Source organism: Peromyscus californicus, unplaced genomic scaffold (genome assembly GCF_007827085.1).
Source record: "Peromyscus californicus insignis strain IS unplaced genomic scaffold, ASM782708v3 Scaffold_1__1_contigs__length_55948999, whole genome shotgun sequence".
In the NCBI taxonomy this organism is placed as follows: domain Eukaryota; kingdom Metazoa; phylum Chordata; class Mammalia; order Rodentia; family Cricetidae; genus Peromyscus; species Peromyscus californicus.
In genome coordinates, this window is record NW_026294492.1 from 18,614,149 (window position 1) to 18,641,700 (window position 27,552).

The window sequence follows — 27,552 nt, forward strand, 5'->3', positions numbered from 1 at the left end:
GTGATCTTAATGATCCTAAGTGAAAATAGCTAGTCTTTTTTTTCCAAGTTCAACCTCAAAGAAGTTAGGATTCTATAAGGATTTGTCTTATAAAAACTACAATATCTATTTTAAGTAATGAATTTTTTAAAAATATTTTAATAGTGGCCAGCAAGATGGCTCAGTAGGTAAAAACATTTGTCACACAAGCCTGACAATCTGAGTTTAATCCCCAAAACCTGTGTCAAAGTAGATGGAGGAAACTGACTCCGCAAAGTTGTCCTTTGCTTTGCAGGTGGCATGCACACCCATGCACAGACTGTGTGCACACTTCACAATAAATGATTGTGTAAAAGTGCCAGGAGATAGTACCTGAATACCCACTATTTACCTGCAAACTCTGGGCATTGGGATTACATAAAATCCCGGCCCTCAGGAAGCTTGTCAGATGAATTAGTAAAATACATGTATCAGATGGGAAGTGCTGGAGGGAAAGTTTAAGAGAGTGGGGAGAGATAGGAGCACCGGAAGGGAGTGGCCACCATGAAAAATGCCAAATGGGGCTGGAGAGATGGCTCAGAGGTTAAGAGGTCCTGAGTTCAGTTCCCAGCATCTACATGGTGGTTCACAACCATCTACAGTGGGATCTGATGCTCTCTTCTGGCATAAAGTCAATAGAGCTCTCATATACATGAACTAAATAAATAAATCTTTTTAAAAAATGGGTGAGAAGGAGAGGTGGGAAAGATAGAGAAGCAGCAAGGGGTTTTTGTTTGTTTGTTTGTTTTGTTCTTGTTTTTTTGTTTGTTTGCTGCTTGTATGTTTTAATTTTCTTTGGGGGCACTGCAGGAGTGAGATTAGGATATGGGGGGACTAGGAGGTGAGTGTTATTGGGATACATGATGTGAAATTCCCAAAGAATCAATACAGAGATTGTTTCTTTTTTAAATGGGTAAATCAGAACAGGCCTTTAGGAGAGGTAACCTTTGAGTAACAAGCTGGAGGAGATGAGACAGTGAGCACAGGTTATGGAGAATACAGAGGGACAAAGTTCTGGCATGCTGGAGGAACAAGTGAACAGGCGGCAATGGGTCAGAGGGGTTCTGAGGACACAGGCACTGTGCTGTTCGGTTTTTATCAGTTGGACACAAACCTAGACAGATCTAGGAAGAAGGAAATTGAGAAAATGCCTCTGTAATGAGCCTGTCGGCAAGTCTGTGGGGTACTGCCTTGATTGGTGATTGATGGATATGGGAAGGCCCAGCTCTCTGCAGGTGGTGCTACCCCTGGGCAAGTGGTCCTGGGTTCTATAAGAAAGCAGGCTGAGCAAGCTGTGGGGAGCAAGCCAGTAAGCAGCACCCTCCATGAGCTCTGCATCAGCTCCTGCCTCCAGGTCCCTGCCCTGTTTGAGTTCTTACCACAGCAGACTATGCTGTGGAACTGTACGCTGAAATCAACCCTTTATCCCCACATTGCTTTGGTCATACTGTTTCATCACAACAATAGAAACCCTAACTAAGCCAGTCCTAAGGTACTTCTATGTTGAAAACATGCTGTAGAATAATCCTTTTGTACACTGTGAAGATGTGTTGCTCTCATTGTTAATAAAAAAAAAAAAAAGCTGATTGGCCGATGGCTAGGCAAGATTTTCAGGGCAAAGAGAATGCTAGGGAGAAGGGCAGAGTCAGAGGAGACACCATAAGACGCAGAGTGAACAGGATGGGAAGTGATGGGAAGTACATACATGAGGTAAATGAGTCTCGGGACAGCACATAGATGAATAGAAATGGATTAGTTTAAGTTATAAGAGCTAGCTAAAAAACGAGCCTAAGCTATCAACCGAGCATTTATAACTAATATTAAGTCTCTGTGTGGTTGTTTGAGGAGCAACTGGTGGAAAAGAAAGGTCCGCCTACAAAAACAGCTGCAAAGAAAGCAAACGCAGAGTGGAGGAGGCCTGCTGGGAGATGCTGCAGCAGCGGCACGAGATGATAACCCGAACCAACAGTGATCAGATTCTGGATACAGTCCTCAGATACAGTATCTGCTGGCGTATCTAATGAGAGAAATCCACGGATGTCTGGGAAGAAGACTTATTTATTAAGGGATGAAATGGGGATCACACACTCATGAATACAAAATGAAGTGATGCCGTTGTCTCCCAGGGAAAGATGGGGAAGACTCCAGACCAGGTCGCTGAACCATGTGTCAGGAAGCCTTCCACATCCAAGAGAGCTCGACCCCTGCTTTCTCTTCCCTTTTTTTTTTTTTTTTAAAGATTTATTTATTTATTATGTACACAGTGTTCTGCCTACATGCATGCTTGCAGGCCAGAAGAGGGCACCAGATCTCATTATAGATGGTTGTGAGCCACCATGTGGTTGCTGGGAATTGAACTCGGGACCTCTGGAAGAGCAGCCAGTGCTCTTAACCTCTGAGCCATCTCTCCAGCCCCTCTCTTCCCTTTTAAGAGGTCACGTAGGCAGACAAGGAGCACTGCCTCTGTTGGGCCAGGTAGCCCAAGGTCATTGGCTGAGTGATTACCCACTACACATATCTGATGCAGGGTGTAAGAAAAAGAATAAAAGTGATTCCCATGTGTTAGGCCTGAGCAATTGGAAGGATGGAAGGGCCCTTCACAGAGGCAGAGTGGAGATGCATATCTGCTTCTTTTTCTGTCAATGTTTGAGATTCCCATCAGGCATCCAATGAACTCAGAGCAGCAGCTGTCCAGAGCTGTATGGGTCTGAAACTTAGGGGAGAAGTTGGAGTTGAAGATACAGACAGGAAATCATCAGTAGTCTTTAAAGAGACTGGAAGATGACTCCAAGCTAGGTTCACAGCTAAGCCATCTCCTTCTGGGGCAGTTTATTCCAAGAATAAAGATGATTTGATATTTGGAGTCTAGCAATGTAATTCACCACAGCAACAGCAGAGAAAAGCCTTATGGTTGCCTCCATAGATGCAAAAAAAAAAAAGGTATTTAACTTTTAAAATCTGTTTACGTTGTTTTAATTTTGGAAAAGGTGGCCCTCTCCCCCAAAAAAGAACCCCCTTAATCTGATTCAGTAAAAATCTAAAAGCATTCCCATTAAACTGCTAGTAAATTCTGGATTCCAGTTAGCACCACTGCTGTTATACGAGAGATCCTAGCCAATGCAATGAGATAAGAAAAAGAAGAGTTAGCACAGCATGTCCAGGCCAAGAAGACAGAGGGACATAGAGAACTAGGTTGTGATATAGGTATCCAATACTTAATTTGATCTCACAATTGTCCTGTCGGGAATTTGAGCCACAGTTGCACACCCACTGCATCGCTGAGCCCAGCCTTCATTTCAAATCTTCTGGAGTTTGTCAGCTGCCTTGATCTCTCCATTTATGTTGTGAAGAAGTAATGTCCTATTCCTTTTGGGTCAGTTTCCATTCCAGCAGCTGCGTCATCATGGTCTGATGCCTTGATTATCTCAATCTTCCTACCAATGTCCCAGATTTCCTCCCGTTCCCAGAAAGTCTATCTTGTATACTTATCAGTGTTATCAGATGGATCCGTTGCCATGTGTACTTGTAGAGAACTTCCTATAACCTGGGTAAAGGAGAGGGTTGGTGGCTTCATCCACACTCTTGGCAGTTCCCTTGCAAATGAAATGTAATTAACCCGACACCGCTAGCCTGATGCTCCTCTTGACTCTTCCTCATGGCATTGGATGGATAATCTATCTGTGATGATCACTTTGGATTCACTGGTTTGGATTTCTTAGTTGCAAGGAACCACTCTACCAAAGCTTGCTAGTTTGAAAGTAGGGATTTGGTTTTTTTTGTCACTTCAAATGATAGCAGAAAGCCACAACTTTAATACAGTACTGACTCTGTAGACTCATGTTTTCTTGGTTTGCATTTTTCTCTTGCCTCCCAAGATCTCCGCCCCTCCCCCCAAAGGCTGATTTCCACTGTAGGCCACTTTTAAAGCCCATCTGTGTAGATCTTAGAAAAGAGGCTGGAGCTGTTCTGAGCTTGACCTCAGAGCACAGCTAAAACTGGTGAAGTAATCATAGTTGTTTTGCTGCACTAACACCGTCCCATCAGTAACAATGGTGCCCTATGCTTATTCCAAGACCCAGGAGGCAGGAAGAAGTAGATGTCCCAGGACAGCAAAATCTATTAGGACACCTCCCTATGCTTATGCCAAGACCTGGGAGGCAGGAAGAAATAGATGTCCCAGGACAGAAATATTGTTGGAAGTTTTTGCTCTTTTTGTGGGGGCCCACCGCCCAGCTCCCAAGTAAATCACACATGGAGACTTATTATTACTTATGAATGTCCAACCTTAGCTTGGTTTAGTTTTTAGCCAGTTTTCCTTAACTTAACCCATCTGTCTTTTGCCTCTGGGCTTTTCCCTTTCTCTTACTTCTGTAAATCCTATTCTTACTCCATGGCTTGCTGAGTAGCTGGGTGGCTGGCCCCTGGAGTCATCCTCCTCCCCTGGCTGCTAGATTTTAGCTCCCTCCTCCCAATTTCTCCTTTTTATTTATATTCTCTGCCTGCCAGCCCTGCCTATTTCTTTCCTGCCTTGCTACTGGCCAGTTCTTTATTAGACCATCAGGTGTTTTACACAGGCACAGGAACACAGCTTCACAGAGTTAAACAAATGCAACATAAACAAAAGTAACACACCTTAAAATAGTGTACTACACGGAACTCTATGAGGAAGTTGTACCAGAATTAAACATAAAAGTTATTTCTCACATTCCCCACTAGGGGCGCCCTCTTCACTTCCAGTGCCACAAAGAGCTTTGATCCCCACTTTACAAGTTCAGAAATTCAGTTCTGTCAACTCAACTGTTGGTAATTGAGCTCTAGGTACTAATTTCTATGATCTTTGAGAGAGCCAGGCAAATATCATGACAGCCTGTCCTGTGGCTCAATTAAGAACCAAGCCTTGGTCCCTGCTTCTTGGAACTGAGCAGGCAGTTTCTGAGGAAGCCACGAACAAAGATTAATCACTGGTGCCCCTGGCAACGGGGACAAGGAGAACTGCATGAGCTCTGATCTCATGATGAGGCCTGAGCTCCCATCCACAACAGCTCAAGGTGATAACCAAATAAGGACAAAATGGAAAAGCTGTGGCCTTAACCAGCCCCTGACTAGCCCTAACCAATCAGAATGTACTAATATGATTGCCACTTGTGTAAGCCAATCATATCTGAGATGATCTCATTGTCCCTGAAACTCCCCTAGCTATGCTTAAAAGGATCCTGTGAGCTTCTCGCTGGGTCGTCACCATTTTGCCTTTCTGTAGGCTGGTTGGCCCCAGCACGCTGGAATAATAAATGCTCTTGTTGATTGTATACATGGATGGTGGTCTTTTGTAGGACTTCTCCAGGACCTCAACAACCTTGAGAATGTGAATTAAATGTGAATGTGATTTAAACAATTTCCCAGGCAGCTACAACATTCCTGTGCTTGAACAACCTGTGGTCCCTTTCTAAACCACCTCTAACTGGTATCTAAACAGCAGAGACCAAATTAGTAGATGGCAATGAGAAATTACGAAAACAGAACTTACAAAAGACCTCTGCTTCAATCCCAGCTCCTGCCACACGCTTTAGTCTTAAGCAAGTCAAATCTGTTGGGTCTGTGAGTCGTACAACTATTGAGGACAAGGCCACCAAAGTTAGATGAGCAGAGGCAACTTTATTCCATCACCGTGAGGTACCAGGACTTCTAACTAGTTAGGGCCACAGGCAAGTATCTGGCTCTGTGACTCCAAGAAGGGGCCATAAGGGACATAGGGAGCATGTGGACTTTTATAGCAAAAGTCCTTACACAGGATGGGGAGCACATTCCTGGGGTCGGATTTATAGCCTCTGGGGAGTGTACCCCCAGAGTCAGGATTTACAGCCTGGGATTGCAGGGTATTAGTTCAAGATGTTTACAGAGCCATTGGTCTATATCTGGGGAGAATGTAGGGCAAAGGGTCAGGTAGTTTGTTTAAAGCGGCTATCAGCCCCAATACTCTTAGAATATGCATATAGGCTATTTTTCATATTCTTACGTTCTTCAAAATCCCTTCTGTAAATGCTGGGGCAAGACTACCTACACCACAGACTTGCCAGGATAGGTCATATGGAAACACTTTGCCAATAAAAAGTAAGAAGCTTATCAGGACAGAGGAGCCTTTTCAAGGATATATCCTGTTGGACAACATGCCCTTTGTAATCACACACACACCTTTGTAATCACACACACACGCACACATATATAGTGAACTTGGAGCCAGAGCTTTGCCTTTCACATTTGCTCCTTCCAGAGAGGATGTTGTAAGGACACAGAATAGGTTTGATTGTTTGTTGGGTTTTTGTTGTTTTTTTATTGAGACTGTAGCCCAGGCTGGCTTTGAACTCACTATGTAGCCAAGATGACCTCAATCTTCTGATCCTGCCTCTATCTCCTTAGTGCTGGTATTATAGGTCTGTCATGGTGGTATTACAGCACCATGCCACATTTAATGATGTTAGAATCAAACCCAGAGCTTGGTGCATTCTAGCAAGCACTCTGCCAACTGACCATAGTCTATCTTTAATTCCCAGAGTAAGTGTTCTGTGGAGCAGTTTCATCCCGAGATTGAAACATTCCATCCTGCGGGGAAGCTCCTTAAGAAAGAAAGTAAACAACTCAAAATAGTTTCAGGAAGTCCCTGAAACTGACCAGATTCACTAGGCCCCTCCCTCCCAAAAGTGAACAATAAAGACACTCTCAAGCCATCCAAGCCACCTGAAAGAAGCAGAGATCGGCCAAGCTTCCTGGAGGGGGCTTCAGCCAGCTGAGCTACCTGGAAATAACACTCTCCAACCTGATGGACTGCCTGCCCGCTGTGCAGTGTGCTCCAAGTGTCCAGCTTTGGTAAGCTGTCGCTCATGCTGGCGTGGGCTTTGGTGATCCAGCTGGTTTTGAGTCATCTCTACCCCTGTAAGTAACCCCTTACTCATATTCCAGTAAGGAACCCCAATACAACTCACTGGTTTACCAAGTTGGAGTTTATTTTCGTGGTATCTGTACTTTGATTTGTCATGGGCTCCCTATCTGAGGTGAGTAGATGTGTATACATTCTGTCTCCCCAGGAAAAGTCTGTCACATCACAATAGGTTGATTCCCAACCATACACGTTCATTATTCAACTTTTCAGCTAAGTCCCTCCAGGCAGCACCAGGTTCTCCCCAGTGGGTCTTGAGAACTGGCATTTCTGACAAGTGCCCAGTTATGCTGATGTAAGGCCCCAGACCACACTCTGAGAACCACTGGTCCAAACTGATACTGCTAAAGAAATCCTCTGCTTCTCCCTCTTCTTTTTAGAATCCATACTTGTCCCTTCCTCAACTTGAGAAGTTTACACTCTCCCTGCTATTTAGACATTTACCTGTGTGGCCATCTCCCATCTATACAGACCTTCATCCATCTATCACATTTTACTAAAAAAATTCAGAATCCAAGTACTTTAGGCTGCAGAAACCAGCCTTCTACTTGGAAAGCACCCAGGGGGGCACCTGAGGCATGCCAGGCAGTGTCACTTCTCAACAGGATGGGATCAGACAATGGGCTCACACAACAGAGCTCTTGGAGGACAGCTCTTGGGAGCTGTTTCAGTGTCCTGTGCCCTGGCCAGAGCATCAAGGGCCCAGGCACTTATAGGCTCTGTACATACCAATGCATTGAATCCACTCTGTTTTGCAGGTGAGGGAACTGGTTGGCCCAAATTCAAAAGCCTCCGAGTATAAGAGCCGGCTCTGGATTTAGGTTATGTGACACTGTAATCCAGGGCTCCAGCTCTTCTCCTTTTCTCTAGACTTTTTTTTTTTTTTCAATCAGTTCATTTTGTTAGCATTCAGACCCACCCTTTGGGGGACCTGGCCAATAAGCAGGCAATACCTTGGCCCACCCAGGGTCCTGACAAGTAATCTTACCTAGCCAGTAGCCCATTTGCATACCACAGCACGCACAGAGACCTTTCATAAAAGGTGGGGCCCGACCCACCTTCTCCCTCTTCTTCTCTCTCTTCTTTTCTTCTCAGCCCCCACCTACTCTCTCTTTCTTTCCCTCTTTGTCTCTCTCTCCCCACAAGGCCACTCTGTACCCCCTTTCCCTCTCCCCCTCCCCCCTCACTAATAAAACCCTCCACTTGAGTACAGTCTGCATGGCACGTCTCTCCCTCACCAGCCATGGGGCCCCTTGACTCCAGCCCACCAAGGTCTCCCTCCCACTGTTTTAAAAATACAACACACTTAGTAACTTGAATTCCTCTTCTCCTTACCTTCTTCCTCCACACCCATTGTCTTCTCTGATTTTTTTTCCCCTCTTTGGGACTGGAGAGACGGCTCAGCAGTTACGATCACTGGCTGCTCTTCTAGAGGACCTGAGCTTGATTCCTAGCACCCACATGGTGGCTCACAACCACCTGGAATTCCAGGGGATCAAAAAAGCCCCTTTCTGTGGGCACAAGGCACATACATGGTGCACAGACATACATGCAGGCAATACCCATATACCTAAAATAAATATATTAATTAAATTGAAAGTTTTTAAATTCATTTTATGTGTGTGTGTTTGCCTGCATATATCTATGCACCGAGTGTGTGCTGTGTCCACGGAGGCCAGCAGTGGCGTTAGAGCCTCTGCCACTGGCTGTGAGCACTGTGTCCTTACCCATTATCTTGCTCAGACATATAAAACAGTTTCCCATATGGGACCCGGAATTTACCCTTTCAGCCTCCCATCGATCATTACCTTCTCTTCTTCCTTTTCAATTTCCTGAAATAGTCTCCAGGGCTTACCTTCCCCACCCCCCCTTCTTGTCTCAATAAACTGAAGTCTGATTTCCACCCTTGTGCTCTGTAAACTGTTCTGAGGGTGCAGTACACTCCCAACCACGAAAGCCTTTTCCTTATTGATGCTGCTCTGGGTGCCTTCTTACCCTGAGCTTCATTTGGCATCCTGGGCCTGGTGCTGCCCTCAGCACTCTACCAGTTAGTTCTTCCTGGCGCTCTCTACCCACTCAGAGAAATATGCCCCAAAGGACCACATGCTAAGTACTTGCTCCCTAGAGTGCCCCTAATGGAAGGCAGTGCAGCCTTCAGGAGACAGGGGCTAGCGGGAAGTCTTTAGGTAGCTGACAATACGTCCTTGAAGGAATTTGGGGTACCAGCCTCTTTTTTGTTTTCTGCTTTCTGGCTATGAGGGGAGAAGTAGTTTGCCACATTGCCCACCTTTGCCCTCCAGAATGGCCACCTAATGCCACAGTCGGCCTGGTCTTCTCCTGGGACCTCCAAAACAGCCAGTCAAAGCAAGACTTTTCTTTTCATAAGTTAATCACCACATGTTTCATTATAGGGATAGGGCGTTGACTAACTCACTCACCTTAATCTTTTCAGCTTTTGGAGACAGGGTCTTGCTCAGTAGCACAGCATGGCCTTGAACTCAAGACAATCCCCCTGCCCCAGCCTCCCAAGTGCAGGGATTACAGGATGAGTCACCACTCGTGGCTTTCATCTCTCATGTAAGAGCTATCTACTGAACAAATTATTCCATAAACTTTCTTCACAAGTGTTCGCTCAATTTCTGCTGCCATGTACGAATGTTTACAGAAGTATTTTGAACAGTGTACTGTCATGTTCACATGTTTAGAGAAGGGAACAATTTTTGGCTGGTAAGACTGTGAAGGTAGCTGGGTGGTGGTGGCGCACACCTTTAATCCCAGCACTCAGGAGGCAGAGCCAGGTGGATCTCTGTGAGTTCGAGGCCAGCCTGGTCTACAGAGCGAGATCCAGGACAGGCACCAGAACTTCACAGAGAAACCCTGTCTTGAAAAAGAACCAAAAAAAAATTTTAAAAAGACTGTGAAGGCGAGTGTGTTTAACTGAATTTATGAGGCAGCAAAGAGGGGAAGAATAGATACATTCTGTTACTAGAGACTGGAGGCCAGTGATTGGGAAGCAGGAGGGGATGGGATAGGTAACATGTTAAACCTGGGTGATCAGCAGAGGTCTATTATTCCAAATATATATATCTTCTGTTTAAGCAATGCCCCACAGATAATATTGCTGCTTATCAACTTCCCTCGCTTGAACTTGGTAGCAATAATTAAGATAACAGGAAGTACTTGTTAATGATGGCTTTAATCTGAATCTGGGCTGGCTCTTAAGAAACCATCATAACTGGAGGGGAAGAGCACATCAACATTGAAAGGAGTCCACAGCGCTTCAGGATGGAGAGCATTTGGCTCCCGGACCCAGCTGGCATCCAGTTCTACCGGAACAGCAGTCACTTGAACAATCGGAACTTCTTCAAGTACTGGCTCACTTCTTCCTTGGGGTATGGCCTGAGGGCGATGCACGTGGCAATGTTTTCTGGCTGCTCCAGCCACAGCATGTGGTCGATGTCCTTCTGCTGCAGGGCCTCAGCCAGCTCCTTCAAGGTGGTCTCATCAGCAGCCTACAAGTTGCAGAACACAAAACCCAGACTGAATGACCCAGTTAGGAAGTGTCAGAGCAGTAGTCCCTGGTGGGTGGAGGGTCTCTGAAACTGGAGATGTGGTTCCACTGAAGAATTATATAGCATCAGTTTTATCCCTCGTTTGCTATTCCCACTCCTCTTTAGGATCTTGTTTTTTGTTTGTTTGCTTGCTTGTTTGTTTGAGACAGGGTTTCTCTGTGCAGTTTTGGTGCCTGTCCTGGATTTTGTTCTGTAGCCCAGGCTGGCCTCGAACTCACAGAGATCCACCTGGCTCTGTCTCCCAAGTGCTGGGATCAAAAGTGTGCACCACCGCTGCCCGGCTCCTTTAATTCTTTTTTTTTTAATGATATAACTATATTTTAATTTCAATTTTTATTTTTAATTTTTTTGGTTTTTCGAGACAGGGTTTCTCTGTGTAGCTTTGGCACCTGTCTTGGATCTCGCTCTGTAGACCAGGCTGGCCTCAAACTCACAGAGATCTGTGGCCTTTGCCTCCCAAGTGCTGGGATTAAAGGCATGAGCCACCACCACCCGGCTCTCCTTAAATTCTTTTTAATTTGCTCCAATATATGCTTTTTGACTAGCAGAATAGGATCTACGGCCTAACCCTTGACCTGGATGGAAACAACTTTCTGAAATCTCAGGAAGATCTACTGAAGGGACACTAGGCCACTTGAGCATGTGGTTCCCGCAGGCCTTGCCCTTCTCCCCAGTTCCCTCTGCCGTGCTAAAAACCATTATATTACATTCCTGAAGCTAGCCACCAAGGTTCATTCCCTTATTTGGCCACTCCCTCCTCCCGAGGCTGACTACCGAGGTCCAGCTATCAAAGTATTAAGGTCCGGCAATCAAAATCCCCCTTTGGTTCACCTAATTATCATGCCCAATCAAAATATACCACTGCATCCTAGCCCATTCTAACACAGACCACCCTTTTCTCTCTTCTTAAAAATTATACCTGAGGTCTGACGGTGGTGGTGCACTCCCAGCACTCGGGAGGCCGAGCCAGGCAGATCTCTGAGTTTGAGGACAGCCAAGGCTACACACAGAAACCCTATCTCAAAAACAAACAAACAAACAAACAAACAAAAGCCACCTGCAAGGTCATTTGCTACTGTTTTTCCCACTGGAGTCAGAAATCAGCCACTTTACCTTTTCTTCCCTACTTAATAAAGGCTCTCTCTGTGAAAACAGATGTTTTGGTGTAGTTTGTGCCTAATCCAGAGGAAGAAGTCTCCACTCTGTGGGGCTGGTTGGGGAGAGAGAGAGTGGGGCTGGATGTCTCCTTGATCTAGCAGGAGGGTTTCTGGTAAATATACTGCTTAAGAGTTAGCCCAGAGGTGAAGAGATGGCTCAGTCTCCAGGGACTACTGCTCTAACAGAGGACCCGAGTTTGCTCCCCAGTACCCACAATGGGTTGCTCTCCCAGCCTGTAACTACAGCTCCAGAAGATCCTACGCCCTCTTCTGTCTTCCAAGCATACTTGCACTCATGTGCATATACCCACACACAGACACACAGAATTTTAATTATCTTTTTAAAAAATTTCAAGTTGATCCAATAGGCGTGTAAGGCACCTGGACGGGAAAGCACCCCTCAGAAAGCTGAATGCAGATATAAACAGGCAGGTTGGCACGATGGTCCCTTTGGCCACTGTTCCTCCATTCTCACGCCCTGACAAGTGTTTTCTTGCACAATTGTCTCTCTAGAGAAGCAGGTGCTATGTACATGGCAGGGTCATGAGACTGGAGGCGCAGAGCTTCTGAAAAATACAGGCCTCTTCCCAGCTCACTGAGCGTCTCTCTCCTTCTTAACAAACGGCCTCTATTTCCCTTCCTAACCATGTTTATTAAGGCAGTGGTACTTTTAGGCACAGCTTTAAAAGGCATTACTGGTGTACAGGTAGAAAGAAAGGACCGCGCGTCCCCAGCTCCGCCCTCCCAGGGAATCTAAGGGACACGTGAACAACCCGTTTGTGCTGAGACGCCTGCGACGGCGGGGTTTATGTCCGCTCGTTGCAGTCACGCCCTTCCCGGGAAGGTTCACTGCGCAGCCGCTCAAGCGGCAGATCATTCTCTAAACTCCTAAAGATCGCTCCAACTATCTTGCCGTACCTACTCCCGGAAGTCAAGGTTTGGGCCCGAGTAGACCTACTTCCGGCCTCTGCACACCCATCCCTTAACTTCCTTCCGGTTACGCTCCGACGACTCACCTCGAGAACCACCTTGCGCATGCGCCCCAGCTCCCGGAGGTACGCTACCGTGTGCGGATGGTCTCGGTGAAGATGCAAGGCTGCGGTGGCGGCGTGACAGGCCTGCGCTACCAGTGCGCCCGTGGGCCAGGAGAAAGGAGCCTGCGCTAGGTCCTTTCGTAACACTAAGTACTGTACGAGGATCTGCGGCTCCGCCCCAGAGCCTGCCATCTTCCTGACCATCTGAATGGCCGAGCCTACTCTGCGGTGCATGCTGGGATATGGGTGGAGCCGTGGGCGCCGCCATGTTTTTGTACGGCGGAAAGCGCAAAGCATGCTGGGGTCGGTGGGTTGCGTGTTTGAAGAACGCCCTGGGCGGGAATTCTTAAACTGGATCCTGAAGAGGAAGCAAGACTCGGCGGTAGACGGAGTAGCGGTCCAGCACAGCTCCTTCGGTGTTCGGGTGGGGGGGAAGCCCGGCTGCATCGGAGTGGCCACGGCGGTGAGGTAGGCGGGGACACATCTGACAAGGACAAGGCAAGGGAGGCGGGCGGGGACACCTTGTTTATCCCGGGACCGTCAGGGTTTCCCCGAGTGGCAATAGAGAGATGATTGTTTGTCTCTTCCTGTTTACAGGGAAGGGCGTTTGGGTCCAGGTTCAACTTGCCCTGTCCGGCCAGCTTCGTAGGAAAAAGCACTTGAGACGCGAAAGAGGAGATGGAGTCTGCGAATACTTTGTGTCAAGGCGGAGAGTGCAAAGGAGGTATTGAGAGGGTTGGCCTTCCCTGTTCTGCAGCAAGATCTCTTTCCAGACCTTATTACAGAGTTGTTGCCGCAGTGGGCCATTCATTACCTATGTTGATTAGATACGGGTTTGAGTCAGGGCTCTGCCTGTGATTTGGGCACATTACTTTATAGTTCTGCTTCAGTTTCTTCCTTTCCCTCTCTTTTATTTTTAAATTTTTAATGTGAGGTAATAAACGACACGTGGGTTGAAATTGTTACTTAGAAACTTAAAAGTGAGTGTGATGACTTAATGTGTTAAAACTGTGCTACGCACTCGGGAGGCAGAGGCAGGTGGATCTTTTTGAGTTCGAGGCCAGCCTGGTCTACAGAGCGAGATCCGGGAAAGGCGCAAAGCTACACAGAGAAACCCTGTCTCAAAGAAAAACCTGCTGCTGTCGCATGGGACCCATCCTCTGGATGATGGTTCTCAACCTGTGGGTCACGACTCCCTCGACAAACCTCCGTCTCCAAAATTATTTACATTCCGATTCATAACGGTAGCAAAATTACAGCTATGAAGTAGCAACGAAAATAATTTTATGATTGGGGGGGGTCACCCCAACATAAGGAGCTGTATTAAAAGGTGGAAGCACCAGGAGGGTTGAAAAGCCCTGGTCTAGAACTAAATGACTGTGTATCCCAAGTTGGCCTGGAACGCTACAGTGATCCTCCACCTCACTTCTGTGAGCCACTGCACCTGTCTAAGACAAGTCACACGTGAAAGTCTGTGAACGCTGGGCAGACCCAGCCTGGTCAGCGGTTCTAACAGTCTGCTTGTCAACTCTGACATCCAAAAGGTGGAAACATTTGGCTAGTGCCGTGTGGGTTTTCTCCCTCTGCCTGGTCGTTGCGGCTGTTGGTTATATGAGCCTGGAGAGGAACGGGATACAGCAGAGAACAGTGGTAACACCTGTGCTGAGGCGCCTGGGGAACTAAGACAGGCGTCAGTGAGTGCATAAGAAAAGCAAGTGAGATGTGATGGTGCTGCATGTTGTGGGTTTTGAGCTTGTGCAAGTTTTTTTTTTTTTTAAATGAGATACACACTAGTAATTGATGTCTAGCCTTGACTTAGCTCATAGGTGAATGAGCTAAGTGTGGGCTGTCCCAAGGCAGGTGAACAGATTTTTGTGTCTGTATGTTCTTGTGAACCCTGCAAAGTGGATACTGGATCTGCTTTAGCAACCTAGTTACGCGGTCTTAATGTCAGAAGCATAGGACTTCTTTAGGGAGATTTCATCCATTTGTGGTAAAGCTACTGAGGCTCGTCCTTTTCCACCCTGTACATGTGCTTCTGTGATAAACAGGCTTAGAGGGGATGCTGCTGCTCCCCACACAGCAAGCAGCAGGCAGACCAGAGTCTCCTGTTCGCTGTAAATAGGTGTCCTGATTAGGGAGTGCTTTTACACCAATGTTCAACAGAGAGGTTGATGGTCTCTGGTTTGCTTGTCCGGTCCTCTGGTTTTATAAATTTATGGCAGGTGGGGTGGCCCACACCTTTAGTCCCAGCACTCTGGTAGAGGCAGGTGGATCTCTGTGAGTTCAAGGCCAGCCATATAGGAGAGGTCCTGTCTCAATAAATAAATAAATTGAGGGCAAATATCTTATTTAACAGTTTAGCTGGCTCCCAAATCCTAGTTAAATGAGACATCTATTGTTGTTACTATTTTTGGTTGTCAACTTGATACGCCTGTGAAGAGGGAACCTCAGCTGAGGAATTGCCTCATCAGCTTGGTCCGTGGGCATTTCTTTAGGACATTTTTTTTTTTTATTATATTGCTAATAGATGGAGGAGGGCCTGCCCCACTGTAGGTGGAACGGCCCTGGGCAGGTGGTCCTGGGTTGTGTCTGACAGTTAGCTGAGCGGGAGAAAGCAAGTCAGGAAGTGTGTTCCTCCATGGTCTCTGCTTCAGTTCCCACCCTGAGTTCCTGTCACCCCCAGGCAGATGGTTCTGGTTGTCTAAGAAAGCAAACTGAGCAAGTGTTCCTCCAGCAGTTCCTGCCGTCGGTTTCTATGACTCCTCCCCATGATGGACGGAACCTGTAAGATGAAGTAGCACTTTCCTCCCAAAGTTGCTGCTTTGGGTCAGTGTGTAGCACATCAAACCGTTACTTCTTGGCGTGTGCGTTTTGCCAGTTAAACCCTTGTCCGATTGTGAAGTCTTTTTTTTTTTCATTTTCTTAGGTGTTTTAGCTCACCTGGAAAGACTAGAGGCCCAAACGAATAGATCGGATAGAAAGTCTGAAGAGCCGGCCGTTCCCACCAAGGAACGTTCTCTTAGAGCCAAGATTCAGGAACTGCGGAGACAGCGAGATCAGCTGAGGGCTGAAGTGAAGCGACGGCAAGCCGGAGTGAGTAGAAAAGCCTCGTGGGCTCCCCGGGGGGCGTGAGGATCAGCTACGATCCCCAGATCGGTAAACCGGGAGGGATCACGTGCTTTACTCGGGATCATGCCGGAACGCGTTCAAGTCTTTGATGCTCTTCAAATAGTCTGACCTGCGGAGGTAGAGCTAGGCCTGTTGACTAATAATCGTCAGGTGGCGATGAAGAGGCAGGCGAGCTCTCCTAACAGCCCCCCCCCTGCCTTCTCTCACAGACACCTGACCTGGTGCCTCAGCCTCAGCAGATCTAAGTCGTTTGTCATGTTCCCATCGGTGCCAATGTTCTGTCGCCTGGTCTCGGAATTTCGCGGTGAACACTGGCCATCCCTTCTTTCTGGTGTCCACTCTAGCTGAGGTCCGGTCAGCAGATCTGTCAAGTGGTCCTTTCTGCGGTCTGTACTTCACCTCTGCCATACATTAAGTATTATCAGTGCATGTGGTAAACCACTTACCAGGTGGATTGGATCCTAGGATAATTACAGTAGTTCGGGGGTCTCTTAATAGTTCCATTTCCCCACTAAATCCTGCAGGGCCAAGAAAATGTTACAAAACGTCACATTCGTCCCCTGCCCAAATCCGGTCAGTAACCACTCACGTGATGCCCATCGTTACCCAAGGCCAGCCTTCCCTCCGGTTCCCTCCCTCCCTTCCCACTCTTCCTCCTTTTCTTTAGTTTGCTTTATATTGAAGTAAAGTATATGTAACGTGGAGAGGCCGGTGAGCATCTTAAGGGAATCCAGCCAGCTTTCTGCTGGAAGTGGAAACTTAGGATAGTACCAGTACCCTAGAATTAGCCTTTTGCCTCCTGTTGTTAATCATGCCTTTCGGTGTAACCACCGATCCAGTTTCTGGTACCAAGAGTGGTTTTACCAGGTGGCAGGAGAGATGGCTCAGAGGTTAAGAGTACTGGCTGTTCTTCCAGAGGTCATGAGTTCAATTCTCAGCAACCACGTGTTGGCTCACAACCATCTGGACTGAGATCTGGTGCCCTCTTCTGGCCTGCAGGCATGCATGCAGGCAGAACACTATACATAATAAATAAATAAACCTTTAAGAAAAGAAAGATTTTGCCTGATTTTGAACAGTGTTTTGGATCTTGCTCCTTAATCAGGCTTGAATTCACTCTGACCCAGGCCACACTAGACCCTGCAGTCTTCCTGGCTCAGCCTCACAGGGCCGCCACACCTGAACTCCGTACAGCTGTAGACCATAAACTCTCCTGTCTTGCTTGTTTTGCTAAGCGGTACGGTCTGTGAGACTGATTCAGACCATCACTGCTGTGAGGCAGCTTTGTTTCCTGACTGTTACGGTTTACCTGTTCCACTGTTGACGCCATGTGGGTCATGAAGATTGCTGCTGTGACATTCTTGTCACTTTTGTTGCATTAAAAACAATGCTTTCCGCCAGGTGGTGGCACACGCCTTTAATCCCAGCACTCTGGAGGCAAAGCCAGGCATATCTCTGAGTTCAAGGCCAGCCTGGGCTACAGAGTGAGTTCCAGGACAGGCACCAAAACAAAAACCCTGTCTCAAAAAAAACAGAAAACAAACAAATAAAATAGCACTTGAGATCACAGTGGCCCCATTCAGGAGAGTGGTGAGCTCTGTCCTTGTGTCTCCAAACCCAGCTGCTTAAACCCAATTATGAAGAGGTGACCTTGTGGCAAACTTGAGTTTGACCACTGGGACAGGACATGCTGTCTGTGGGCTGAACAGCTGTGCTCTAGGGCTGTAATGACCAATGTGGGGGTGCTGAAGGGAGAGTGCTTTACCAGTATGTGGCATTGTTAGTTTTAAAGGTTTGTCATCATGGTGGAGTGTAGTAGTACCTTATTATGGACTTACTTAGTATTTGACTTTTTTCTTGTCATTCTGTAAAGAGCAAAATGTAAGTGTTTTTGTAACATTACATATTTACACAATATTAAGTGTTATTGATAATCTAGAGGTAATTCAAAGTGTACAAGAAGTGGAGGTTGTATGCAAATACTCTGGCCTTTTTTAGGCAGGGGACTTGAGCATCCATAGATTTGGGTATCCGCAGTGGATCCTAGAATCAGTCTCCTTTCAGCACTGTGCTATGCCTGTGTGAGTGAGATTCCTGAGTCTTCCAAACATTCTTCTTACAGCCTTTGAAGTAAATAAATAAATGTCATCAACTAGGATTTTTTTTTTCTTTGCGTATTTTGGGTTTGAGTCCTTTAGACTATGGCTTGCCTTCCACGCTCTGTAAGTGGAGATGAGTTTTGAAATTTAGCTCTGTGCTTTGAGTTTTTGTTTCATAAGTCTTCATCTAACACAGTAATGGTGGGGCTCTGTTATTTTATGCTTTGTTTCATCTTTCAGAGATAGTTCATGCTTACCTCCATCATCTGCCAGTATGCCTCCAAACAGAACATCTTGAAAAGATCATTTGTCTCATGGTATGGTAGTCTAGTTGGTCCTGTCTGGATTCTGTTTGGTTCCATTGGTCTGTTTAACAACTGGCCTTATATTTTGAGGAGCAGGTATTTTAGGCTGTGATGTCTGTAGCAGCTACATAGCTTCACTCTGTTTGTATGAAAGATGTAAAATGGGCATGGTGTGAGCTGGTGAAGTCTAATTTTAAAGATTTATTTACTTACTATGTATGCAATGTTCTGTCTGCATATATGCCTGCACACCAGAAGAGGGCACCAGATCTCATTACGGATGGTTGTGAGCCAGCATGTGGTTGCTGGGAATTGAACCCAGGTCCTCTGGAAGAGCAGCCAGTGCTCTTAACCACTGAGCCATCTCTCTAGCCCTAAATCTAGTTTTAAAAAAGCACCCTGCTGGTCATGGTGGCACAGGCCTTGTATTGCCAACACTTGAGAGATTAAGAGAGAAAGATCTAGAGTTCAGGACCAGCCTGGCTGTCATGACACAAGCTGTTTGTAGTTTGGTAACCCCTGAAGTGTATGATTTTGTCTTTTAGATGTTTTCCTGAGTGTTTGGTTGTATACATTTGAAGGCCAGGTATGGCGCACACCTTTAATCCCAGCACTCTTGAGGCAGAGGCAGGTGGATCTCTGTGAGTTTGAGGCCAGCCTGCTTTACATAGTGAGTTCCTGGACAACCAGAGCCACGTCTGACCCCATCTCAAAAAAAAAAAAAAGAAAAAGAAAAAAAAAAGAATTACCTTTGACCTTATATTTGGAGTCTAAATTAAGTTGGACATCATTTTTGTTCATGCTTTAAGGATGTCATCTATATCTCCAGGCCCACGTTTTCAAGATTAAACACTAATCTTATTAGGTGATATTCTTGTTTGCGTGTGGTTTCTTTTTTTTTTTTTTTTTTTTTTTTTTTTCCTTCACCTTTATATTCTCTGTCTTTGGTGTTTGAGAGTTTTATGTCATAATGAGGTCAGGTATGATGTTCTTTATTTGGTTTGGTGATGCTTAAATTCATACTTGAAGTTTTTCATTTATTGAAAAATGTGACCATATTATCATTTCAAGTAATGCATCAGTAACATTCTTTGCTATGTTTCTGGGATTCCCAGGAATTGTGGGGTTTTTTTGTTTTGTTTTAGTTTGTACATATGTTTTCCTGTAACAGATCTATACTGATTTTCCAATCTTACTTTTGCTTTCATGCTTGTTTTAATAAATATTTAAAAAAATACCCGTTTCATTTAACCACCCTTTCTTCTTTTTTTTTTTTTTTTTTTTTTTTGGTTTTTTGAGACAGGATTTCTTTGTAGTTTTCACTACAGAGTGAGATCCTGTCCTGGATCTCACTCTGTAGACCAGGCTGGCCTCGAAATCACAGAGATCCGCCTGCCTCTGCCTCCCGAGTGCTGGGATTAAAAGTGTGCGCCACCACTGCCTAACTTAATCACCTTTTCTTAATATTGTTTCTTTTTGGGTGTTTTTTCTGGCATCTGTTAATTACACATAATGGGTTTCATTCTGACGTTTTCGTGTGTGTATGTAGTACTCCCTTACCCTTTGTCCCCAGTCCCACCCCCAGGCCCTTTTCCCAACCTGTCCCCTTCTACTTCCATGGTTTTTTGTTTTATTTTTCAAGGCAGTGACCCAGTGGCTTTCATTGGGTTGCTTCTAAGGGTATGGGTAAGGGTTTGTTTCCAAAAGTATGTGCACCTTACCAGTGGCTCTGTCACTGAAGAAAACGTCTCTCCATCCCCCATCAATCATTGTGTATAATCCTTAGGAAGGTGTAGGAACCCATGAGCCCTTTTCCCTTCCATTAGAGCAGTGGTTCTCAACCTTCCCAAAGCTGCGACCTTTTTATACAGTTCCTCATGTTGTGGTGACCCCAATCATAAAATTATTTTGTTGCTACTTCATAACTGTAACTTTGCTACTGTTATGAATCATAATGAAAACATCTGTGTTTTCTGATGGTCTTAGGTGACCCCTGTGAGAGGATCATTTGACCTCCCCCCAGGGTTCACGACCCACAGGTTGAGAACTGGTGCTCTAGATTGTCACGTGGACAGAACCACCAATCAGTGTAGTGTGGTTGCTAATTTTTCCTATGATGAGTATGAGAAAAACATTAGAAGGGTTCTGAGTTAGGTTACTCTCCTCCATAGACTTGAGTTTTGGCTTCCCAGCAGGCGGCTAGCACACAGCTGCTGAGGTGGTCTATCTCTCCTTTGTCCTTAGTCCTAGGGTGCAGCCCTTCCCCAGTCACAAGATTGAAAGTGTACTGGGGACAGGTCTGTCTTCTGCTTCGCCTTATAACCATTAGCAGGTTCTTTTTGTGACGTTTCTTAGACCCCAGTCACACACGTGCAGGTCTGGACTTAGCAAGTGCCAGGACAGATCGTGTGTGTGTGTGTGTGTGTGTGTGTGTGTGTGTGTGTGTGTGTGTGTGTGTTCCCTTCCTGGTGGGATCTTGGCTACCCTGGTAGTGTTGGTCTTCCGTGGTCCCCCACACAGTGAAAGTACACCTTGAAATGCAGATCAGCGCATGCTCCGAGTGAAGGGGGCTGCAGGAGAGCCAGCTTCTTCTTCTTTTTTTTTTTTAAGATTTATTTATTTACTGTGTATAGTGTTCTGCCTGAATGTATCCCTTCAGGCCAGAAGAGGGAGCCAGATCTCATTACATATGGTTGGGAGCCACCATGTGGTTGCTGGGAATTGAACTCAGGTCCTCTGGAAGAACAGCCAGTGCTCTTAACCTCTAAGCCATCTCTCCAGCCTGCCAGCTTCTTCAGAAGCACTTGGTTGATGTTGTTTATCTTCCCAATCCTGTTTGGGTTTCAATAATGCCTTCAGACCATTTTCTGTTTTCTGGTGTAGCTCACCCGCTTGCACACTTACCTCTGAGGAAAAGGTAGCTGCAAGTGTGAGTGTGCGTCCTGGCCCCGAAACCCTCCAGTCTGGCCCCGACCAGCTCTCCCAGCTTTGCCTTGCCGTCTGTCTTGTCCACCCTGCGCTCATCCTAGACTTTGTTCACACCCTTTTCTCGCTCCCCTGCCATCTTCTCCGTTGCCGTCAGAACCCTGGTTCATTAGCTGGCAGTTTCCACTCTGATTCCTCACATCCTGATCTCCATCCTCTCCCTCTGCTGTCCATCACAGCACCACTGAGTGGTCACAGATGCCTTACAGAATAGAGAAGCTGCCCTGTTTTCATACAGTCAAATGGTGGCCGAGACCTGTGGTGCCCTGTTGTAACCAGTCAGCTTTGCTGCATATCCTGTAGGTAAAAGCATCTTCGGCCAATGAAGACTTAAACCAAACAGTGGAGATCAGTGAGCAGGAGCTTCTGGAAAGGCAATGGGGAAACGTGAAAGCCATTCTCCAGGCCTATCGGTTTACAGGTAGGCCTTTGTTCTGATCTGACTTTTTTTTTTTTTTTTTTCAAACTAAAGTTTTTCCGAGACAGGGTTTCTCCGTGTTGTTTTGGTGCCTGTCCTGGAACTTGTTCTGTAGCCCAGGCTGGCCTTGAACTCACAGAGATCCGCCTGGCTCTGCCTCCCGAGTGCCGGGATTAAAGGTGTGTGCCACCACCGCTCGGCTAGACTGTTCCTAGTTGGCTAGCTGTATGTATTATTAGGCCAGACTTGGTTCCTGAGAACTTACTTGCACACCCCGCCATACACACACAAGCTGGCATGCTGCTTTGTAGGCCTGTCCACCTGAAGATCAGCCTCCTTAGACAGTAAAAGATTGGTGGCCGGCCGAAACTATTTCTTTTCATGAAATTCGTTTGCTAGACCTTCTACTACAGTAGTTCTCAACCCGTGGGTCGTGACCCCCTCTTAGGGGGAGGGGTTGAACAACCCTTTCACAGGGGTTGCATGTCAGATATTTATGATTCAAAACAGTAGCAAAATTGCAGTTATGAAGTAGCAGTGAAAATTATGTCATGGCTGGGGTGACCACACATGAGGAACTGTCTTAAAGGGCTGCAGCGTTAGGAAGGTTTCCCGCTTGCCTGTGTTATGGGAGTGGTTTGAGCTTCAAATCTGTTACATCATAAATAGGAGTTTGTTCTTCATCTGTGCCACAGAGGACTGTGGGAAGAATAGACTGAGGACTGTCATAAACTAGAAGCCAGGGACTATAAAGAATACACAGAATAAAATTCTCTCATTTTTCCCTCGGTATTTGATATTAGGGTGTCTTCTCATTTCCCCATCTTTCCATAACTTTAACCACTTGGGCTCATGTGAACACTCATGGCAGGGGGTGGGGTGGAGTGCCTGATATCTTTCATTTGGCTGGCACTGTGCACATTGTGTGTTAATATACCAGGCCGTCTGCAGGCTGCTAGAATGCCCAGACAGCAGCCCACGACCTGTGATGGGCATCTGAGAGGTGTTGTCTGTCTGTCTGCCCAGGGCTCAGCGGGAAGCTGACCAGCCGCGGAGTCTGTGTGTGCATTAGCACTGCCTTCGAAGGGAACCTCCTGGAGTCCTACTTTGTCGACCTCGTCATAGGGAAGCCACTCCGGATACACCACCATTCCATCCCAGCCTTCATCCCTCTAGAAAAGATAGCCACGGCATACCTACAGACTGATATCCAGCGCTTCCTGTTCAGTCTCTGCGAGTACCTGAACGCCTACTCGGGGAGGAAGTACCAGACAGACCAACTGGAGGTATTTGTGTAGGGATTTTGTGTCCCATTTTATTGCCCACGACAGACTTCAAAGGAAGACAGACTATACTTTCTTTTTCCTTTTTTTTTTTTTTTTTTTCTTTTAAAACAGGTTTCTCGGGTTGGGGATTTAGCTCAGTGGTAGAGCGCTTGCCTAGCAAGCACAAGGCCCTGGGTTTGATCCTCAGCTCAAAAAAAAAAAAAAAAAACCAAAAAACAGGTTTCTCTGTGTAACAGCTCAGGCTGTCTTGGAACTCGCCTTGTAGACAGGCTGACCTGGAACTCACAGAGATCCTCCTGCCTCTGCCTCCCGAGTACTGGGATTAAAGGCTTGCGCCACCACCACTTGGCTAAGAGCATGCTTTCTTAAAGATTTATTTTTGAGACAGAGTTCTTCAATCCTAGCTGGTCTTGAACTTGGGCCAATATACTGGTCTCTGCCTCCTAAATGCTGGGATTACAAGTGTGTGCCAGCATAGCTGATTTTGTTTTTATTATTTATATATAAATTTATTTTTTGCAAGACTGGAGGCCTTGTGCCTGAACCTAAAGCAAGTTCCCTCTTTATTTCACACCCTTTTGCAACTCTCAGTGAGGTTGAAGGACAGGTCTGGTTACAGGATCCCATTCCTAATGGTGACCCTCACATTTTTATCACAAGACGGAGTTGCCATGCTGTTAATTCAGCAAGGATTTTGAGCTCTGATGTTCTATGCTCAATGTTGTGCTGACCCTAAGTGCAGGTGTCCAGTACCATAGAGGACTGCTGATTGTCTTCTGAACGCTAGCCTGACTTCTAAGGGTGGGAACCAGAGGCAGGAAGTCAATACAAAGGAAGTGACCTCTGTAGCTGGGCAGTTCCACCTCTGCCCAGGTATCAATTAAAGAAAATGTCTTTCTGTAGAAGATAGTCTCAGTGAAACTTGGCAGAAATAGCATCTCCTCCCTCTGTTCCCTCGTCGTTCACTGAAGTACTTCCCACCAGACTCTCGATGGACTTTTGTCCCTTTGAGACAAGATTTTGTGTATGTCGGGCTGGAGAGGTTGCCCCATACCACACAGTGCCTCTGGAGCAGTGACCGTCACACCCTCTTTGTGCCTTGCCCCGCCAGACTGACTTCAGCGCCTTCCTCACCGGACCTTTGCAGAGAAACGCCCTGTGCAACTTGCTGTCATTTACCTATAAAGTGGATCAGGGGCGCCAGACCTCCTCCTTCAGTGCCAGATTGCTGTATGAGGACCTCACAGCAACTCTCCCCACAGACGCCACCGTGACGTGTGCAGGTACGAGGAATGATGCCCCTGAAGAAACCGCGTCCTCTAGTTTAAGCAAGTGGAGGGAACTGTGTAGAGCAACATCAAGTGGACCACTTACAGCAGCCCCTTTTCACACGCTAGAAATGTTCTGAGATACAGAGAGAATGTGTTCTACAGTTCTTCCTTGTAAATGCCAAGCATCATTATCTTAGTTTTCCACATTCCTGGCCTTTCCCAGATTAGCCAGAATTCTTGTTTTCATGGGCGTGTGCCCCCCCCCCCCCCCCAGATAGACAACTCAGGCAGAGTCCTGGGGTTGTCTATGATGAAGTTAGCAGACACTTAGCCCTCTAGAGTATATTTTGTAAGGGGTGGGTTTTCAGGGTTAGCCAGGAGACTTATTTTCACTTGTGTAGAGGTACCATAATAATCTGACATGGGCAGTAACTTTTTTTAAAAAGCAGTAATCTGATGATGTCACAAGTTTCACACCCACAGGTTTTAGATTGTTCTAGTCTCTATTTTTTCTAAGTTCCTGTTCTCAAAATGACCTTGTTCTGGTAAGGAGCAGCCTCTCCAGAGCTAGAGGAAACTAAAAAGTCACACGGGTCTGGAAGAGGAGTGACCTGGATCTGATGCCTCTGGTTGGATTAATGAGGTTGACAGAACCTTTTCCTTTAGCGGCAGAAGCATCGTCCGCTCGTTGGGAAGAGCTCAGAACGTCCCATGAAACGCTCTTCCGAGCCAAGCCCCTGCACCAGGTGTTCGCTTCATTTTCCAAACAAGTTGAAAGGCTGGATTTGAGCCTAGTCTCCTGAAAAACTGCTATTGGGGACACCTCCGAAGTGAATCCGTTCATGCTGCCTGCAGTCCAGGACCGGTCAGCAAAGCTGTGCAGAGCAGATGCTTGCCTGGACGCCACCCTTGCCATGAGACTAGACACCCACTTCGTCGCTTGTTGAGTTCCTGTCTGTGGACACTGGGCGACTTGGACAGTTCTCCTTGATTGCCTGAGCACTCGGTACAGTACTCCAGAGCATCTCTTCCTCTCTAAGTACCGGTTGCTTGGCTCATATGTTTATATTCTTGCTGAGAATCAGCTCAATTGGGGGTAACTGAAGACCTTTTGTGGGCATCTCTAGCTTCTGTGGGAGCTATATATCTATGATAGGGCATGTAGTTCAGAAGGGAAAGTGTTTAACCCCAGCTTTGGAGTAGCATGTTCTAGGTCACTGTTTGATGGGAGAAAGTACTTTTGGTAATTAGGGGTTCTTTGTATTTAATATTGTTTCCTAAATTATTGTGGTGGAGAGCTGAAGGCATGAAGTCACTTGGAGAAAGTAGTGTTAGAAATCTGCACATCAGTCAGTGGACCCTCCCCTGTCGTCTCCTCCTGCACGCTCCAGGCCTGGCTGTCTGTTCCATCCTCTTTCCGTTCCTAAATGCTCTTAACATCCCTTTTCCTTCTAACCATGGCTGTCGGGTGTGCAGCATGCATTGTTCCTTGGTAGAACTTCTTAACATCTGTTTAGACCTATCTGCTGGTCACGTTCTCCTGTTACAATTCCTGTTTCTCCTCTGCTAGTCCCAAGACAGACCTTGATCCTCCACAGGCCCAGCATTTGGGCCTCACTCGGAACTAGCTGCTTCCTGGAAATCTCCATGTATGGGAGCTCCAGCAAACTCCGGGAAGACTATAGGAGAGATAAGCCCGCATGGGTCGCCCTACGGGGCCTTAGAATAAAAGGTTCAGTCCAGTTTCCGCCCTCTAGGCACGTGGTGGGCGGGGGAGGAGGTGTCGCGGTAACAGAATTGCCACACCGGCGCCATCAAGTTGAGTAAAGCTTTTAATAAAACAGTCCTGTTCTTGGTCAACACCTGCAGACTCTGTTGAAGCAGTAGCGAAGGAGACTGTAGCAAGAGCTCAGAAGACAAGGCAATGTCGGAAGGTTGTTCTTAAACAGGTTAAAAATATAAATGTAGAAGATCTGTTTATATATTTTTCTTTCAGAAATCGCCCCCCTCCCCCTCCCAGGTGACAGGAAATATTGCACTTTCTGCTCTCGTGACTAAGGTGACGTGGGTTCCAGAAGAACCATTCAAGATTATCAGGAACGTTGGGGTAAGGGCCACTGACCTAACTGGACCGGAGGAGGCAGCCCGCCCGCCCACCCGTGGAGCTCTCCTCAGCCAGTGAAAAGCCCTTCTGAAGATTCCAGCCGGGCGGCAGCGTTGTCCACACTGAGCCCTCCTCAGCAGCGCCCACGGCTCTCTACTCACAGTGGCCACGGCCTCTCGGGCTGGAGGGCTGAGCCGGAACCAAGGCTGCTCCGTACGTACTATGCCTAAGACCCCTACTCTGGGGAAGCTGCAGGCACACCGAGGAGGAGGAGGAGGAATGGCCACCCTCAGAGCTCACAGCCACACAGGAAGGCAGGCTGAGGAAACCTGAAACCTAAAGTCTATGGGAATGTGCACGTCAACGGTTGGGAACACCGGGACTCGGTCAGTGGCCCTCTCCCAAAGCCTTTCTCCCCTTCCGCTGTGGACCGCGGTGGACGGGGCCGCTCAGGGGTTGTCCACCACTTGGTGAGGCAGTGTAACGGAGGAGCCGTTGGGGAAGGCGGCCGGCCTGTCCCGGCCCTTCAGGAAGAAGGTCAGGAGCTCCCCTTTCCCTTTCACAAAGATGGGGCCTCGCCTCACAAAGCGGAAGCCGTACTCGCGAAGGATGACCTGCGTCTCTTCCACCACCTGCATGGGGAGAGAAGACCGGGGGGTACAGTGGTTAGGGCTCACGGATCCAGGTGGTCCCGCTGCTTCAGTAGTGTGCAGGGACGGAGTGTATAGAGCTCTACCCCAGCCCACATGGGATGGGAGCCGTGGACCAGCCCCAAGACATTCAGACGTCGGACTATTTCAGGTCAAAGGTGCTTCAGTTGCTGTTAGCACAAGATGTCAACTTTGTACCCAAGGGCAGGCTTTTATTCCCTCAGAACTACTCATCTTAAGTGTTGGAAATGGACCAAAGCCCATTCTCCCTCTGTTCAGGCTCTAGAGGCCGCAGTACTGTCAACTGTGACCTACGGGCCCCAGGCAGGGGCAGTAAGGTATGGCAAAGCACCCAGGCTTCCCCTTTGATTGGAGTACTTCCTGCGTTCAGCGCATGCCCAGTTCTGGTACGGAACATACCTGGATGTTGCCCATGACCCCTGTGGACTCCATCCTGCTGGCCACAGGAACATACCTGGATGTTGCCCATGACCCCTGTGGACTCCATCCTGCTGGCCACAGGAACATACCTGGATGTTGCCCATGACCCCTGTGGACTCCATCCTGCTGGCCACAGGAACATACCTGGA

General features: G+C 47.0%; 3 protein-coding genes across 5 annotated transcripts in view; 1 reads left to right on the plus strand and 2 right to left on the minus strand.

The window, feature by feature from the left end:
- Nucleotides 1-10,126: 10,126 nt before the first annotated feature.
- Ptrhd1 (peptidyl-tRNA hydrolase domain containing 1) lies at nucleotides 10,127-13,175 on the minus strand. Its single transcript, XM_052746013.1, has 2 exons — nucleotides 12,695-13,175; nucleotides 10,127-10,461 (listed from the first exon to the last, which is right to left on the minus strand). Exons 1-2 carry the CDS (start codon nucleotides 13,157-13,159, stop codon nucleotides 10,291-10,293), a joined length of 636 nt encoding a protein of 211 aa, XP_052601973.1. The 5' UTR covers nucleotides 13,160-13,175; the 3' UTR covers nucleotides 10,127-10,290.
- On the plus strand, nucleotides 13,064-26,318 carry Cenpo (centromere protein O). Of its 3 annotated transcripts, XM_052746009.1 has the most exons (8): nucleotides 13,064-13,180; nucleotides 13,310-13,436; nucleotides 15,642-15,808; nucleotides 21,537-21,654; nucleotides 22,678-22,937; nucleotides 24,049-24,220; nucleotides 24,875-25,214; nucleotides 26,205-26,318. In XM_052746009.1, exons 2-7 carry the CDS (start codon nucleotides 13,391-13,393, stop codon nucleotides 25,009-25,011), a joined length of 900 nt encoding a protein of 299 aa, XP_052601969.1. In that variant the 5' UTR covers nucleotides 13,064-13,180; nucleotides 13,310-13,390; the 3' UTR covers nucleotides 25,012-25,214; nucleotides 26,205-26,318. The 3 variants fall into 3 exon arrangements, with proteins under 3 accessions (XP_052601969.1, XP_052601970.1, XP_052601971.1); XM_052746010.1 differs by lacking the exon at nucleotides 26,205-26,318 and having other exon boundaries at nucleotides 24,759-24,992; XM_052746011.1 differs by lacking the exon at nucleotides 26,205-26,318 and having other exon boundaries at nucleotides 24,765-24,992.
- The window catches only part of Adcy3 (adenylate cyclase 3), an 80,001-nt gene continuing 78,471 nt past the window's right edge, over nucleotides 26,023-27,552 (minus strand). Inside the window, 1 exon segment of the mRNA XM_052746015.1 lies at nucleotides 26,023-26,944. Coding sequence (XP_052601975.1) covers nucleotides 26,762-26,944 — 183 coding nt within the window. The 3' untranslated portion in view covers nucleotides 26,023-26,761.